The sequence below is a fragment of the Limulus polyphemus genome, unplaced genomic scaffold (genome assembly GCF_000517525.1).
Source record: "Limulus polyphemus unplaced genomic scaffold, Limulus_polyphemus-2.1.2 Scaffold9146, whole genome shotgun sequence".
NCBI classification, from domain to species: Eukaryota; Metazoa; Arthropoda; class Merostomata; order Xiphosura; family Limulidae; genus Limulus; species Limulus polyphemus.
Window position 1 is genome coordinate 14668 of NW_013674756.1, and position 3219 is coordinate 17886.

General features: G+C 34.0%; 1 protein-coding gene across 1 annotated transcript in view; it reads left to right on the plus strand.

The window, feature by feature from the left end:
- LOC106475772 (myosin light chain kinase, smooth muscle-like) overlaps nt 1–3219 on the plus strand; it is a gene marked incomplete at its 3' end in the record, with an annotated part of 13984 nt that overhangs the window by 3481 nt on the left and 7284 nt on the right. The window contains exon 2 of the mRNA XM_013936448.1: nt 2339–2430. Within this exon, the coding sequence (XP_013791902.1) occupies nt 2339–2430 (92 nt within the window). The remainder of the gene's footprint in view (nt 1–2338; nt 2431–3219) is intronic.

Consider the following 3219-nt stretch of genomic DNA (forward strand, 5'->3'; position numbering starts at 1 on the left):
GTAGACTTCTGACTGGTTTTGGGTTCCATACCTGAGTTCTGGACCCGCTACCAGTGCTCTATAGTTGTGCCTGTCGTCTGCTGACAACTGTTCAAGTATTTCCAGTGGTTGTTCCTTCAAGCTCGTTGCCAGATATATTGCTTTCTGCTCCTCTGTCCATCCATTCATCTCTGCCAGTAGCTCAAATTGTGCTCTATATGCTTCCCATGGTGCCTTCTCATCGAACTCCTGTGGCTTCCTTCGTACTAGATCACCCCTATTGCTGACATTCATATCTGGGATGTGACTTCTAACAGGACTGAAGATGTCTACATTAGGGTTTAGCTGCAGGGTTTGGAAGGGGCTTCCCATTGTCTGAGGCTGATTAGTTTGATGGCTAATACATCCTCCTTGTGTTAAAGACAGTAAATCATTCTTTAATGTATTTAATTCGCTTTGAAATTTACTAATGTTTTCCATTTGTGTACTCTGGCTTTCTCTCAATTGTTGGATACTTTCTTCTTGTTTATTTTCTTTCTCCTCTGCTGTAGTCTCTCTTTTTGTCCATTTTCTTTCTCCTCCAACCACTGCTGTAGTCTCTTTTCTTGTTTCTTTTCTCGTTCTTCTTGTTTCTTTTCGTTTTCCTCCAACAACTGCTGTAATCTCTCTTCTTGTTTATTTTGCTGTTTGACCTGCCACTGTTGCAGGTCTTCTTGCAACTGCTGTTGTCTCTCTTCTTGTTTCTTTTCTCGTTCTTCTTGTTTCTTTTGCTGTTCTTGTATTGCTGCCATCAAATTTGCTAAGCTGTAGTTTGATTTGCCACCTCTCATTTGCATCTTCTTTTTTTTTATTCTTATTTTCTGCCCCACTCTCTGACACCAATTTGTTACGTCTCTGGTCATTTGTTAATTTCCCGTAAAAATTATTCCCGAGGAACTTCAGCGATACAAGCCCTTTGTTAAATAAAACTAGTTTATTCTTCCTCAATACAACTTTGTAATACACTTAATTTCCACAGTCACTTTAAATTCAACACATGCTATAATTCACGCAATTTACTTACGGTCACTACCGCGCTTGACTCAATTGTCCGTCTCTGTCTGTCTGCAATTCTTTCCCGTCACTTTATTTGCTGGCTCATATACTATAAGAGCGCGTGTCTAGCAAACACTCGAGCCTTCAGGAACGTTCGAGAAACTCATTACGTGTTACCAGCGTCATGCGACTTCCACTGTCGTAACATAACGTATAGTGTAATAGTTAATATATTCAATTCTGTTGATTGTAGTATTCTTGATACTATTATTCAAATAACGTTTAGTGTAATAATTAATATATTTAATTTTGTTGGTTGTAGTATTCTTGATACTATTGTTCAAATAACGTTTAGCGTAATAGCTAATATATTTAATTTTGTTGTTGGTAGTATTCTTGATACTATTGTTCAAATAACGTTTAGCGTAATAGCTAATATATTTAATTCTGTTGGTTGTAGTATTCTTGATACTATTGTTCAAATAACGTTTAGTGTAATCTATGTAAATATAATAGTACTGTCTGTTGTATGTCCATGTAACTACTTCGCAGGGTATGGATGGATCTTCAACAAAATTGGTACGTAGGTTCATTAGGTCCATACGTGGGTGCATACAGAGTTTCATGTTAGCATTTTTGCGTATTTTACAAGTACATATAAGGGAAGCAATTTTTCATGTCCTAAGTTAATCTTTCATTAATCATGAATTTACATAACTTCTTTTAGTGGACTGGTACTCCAGCTATTAGTTAATTGTTTTTAATTGTGTTGGTTGTAGTGCTCTTAATAGTATTATTGAATAACGTTTAGTGCAATAGTTAATATTTTTAATTGTGTTGGTTGTAGTGTTTTTGATAGTATTATAGAATAACGTTTAGTGCAATAGTTAATATTTTTAATTGTGTTGGTTGTAGTGTTTTTGATAGTATTATTGAATAACATTTAGTACAATAGTTAATATTTTTAATTGTGTTGGTTGTAGTGTTCTTGATAGTATTATTGAATAACGTTTAAGGCAATAGTTAATATATTTTTAATTGTGTTAGTTGTAGTGTTCTTGATAGTATTATTGAATAAAGTTTGGTGCGATAGTTAATATTTTTATTGTTTTGGTTGTAGTGTTTTTGATACTATTATTAGCAAGTGAACAGCACAGAACAGTTTTTTAGATTCACTGAAATGTATTCGATTATTAACTTTGCTTCAGTGTTTTGTATAAAACAAAGTTAGTTAATAATATTTTTTCAAATTAACAGATAATTAAGTAAAATGTTTGCTAATTCTAAACGTTATTTTTAAAATCGATATTTCTCTTGCCAGTAGAACCAAAATCTGAAACAGAGCCACCATGTTTCAATGTCCAGTTATCGCCTCCAAGGTGGTCAACAGCTGAGCCAATAAGACTAGTTTGTTACGTAAGTGCGGAGCTTCTTTTGATAACATTGTTTAAGGAATTATTGCTTGACAAGTGATGACTTACCAGTTACTGCTTAATATACTAATGTGTTTATTTCAATGTATTAGTTGTTAAAATCAGGTTTTATGGCAGAGTTTTAGAAGAAAAAGAGATCCTTTCATGGCATTGTTTACAGAAAATAATTTCTTCGATTGAAGAAAACAAAAGACGTTCTTTGTAGTCAGTGTTAAAGTAAAAGATTCCTTATTTATAACTTTTAAAAAAGGAAAGAACCTTTGTTGTTAATTTTTTAGAAAGGAAAATCTTCTTATTTTTTAGTTATTTGGTGATTGACTTTTTAAAGGAAAAGAGGTCCACTAAGGTTAAGATAACAGCTAGTCATACAAAACACCCTATCAGACTCACAGGGAGGTAAGATAACAGTTAGTCATACAAAACATCCTATCAGACTCACAGGGAGGTAAGATAACAGTTAGTCATACAAAACATCCTATCAGACTCACAGGGAGGTAAGATAACAGTTAGTCATACAAAACATCCTATCAGACTCACGGAGAGATAAGATAACAGTTAGTCATACAAATCATCCTATCAGACTCACGGAGAGATAAGATAACAGTTAGTCATACAAAACATCCTATCAGACTCACGGAGAGATAAGATAACAGTTAGTCATACAAATCATCCTATCAGACTCACAGGGAGGTAAGATAACAGCTAGTCATACAAAACATCCTATCAGACTCACAGGGAGGTAAGATAACAGCTAGTCATACAAAACATCCTA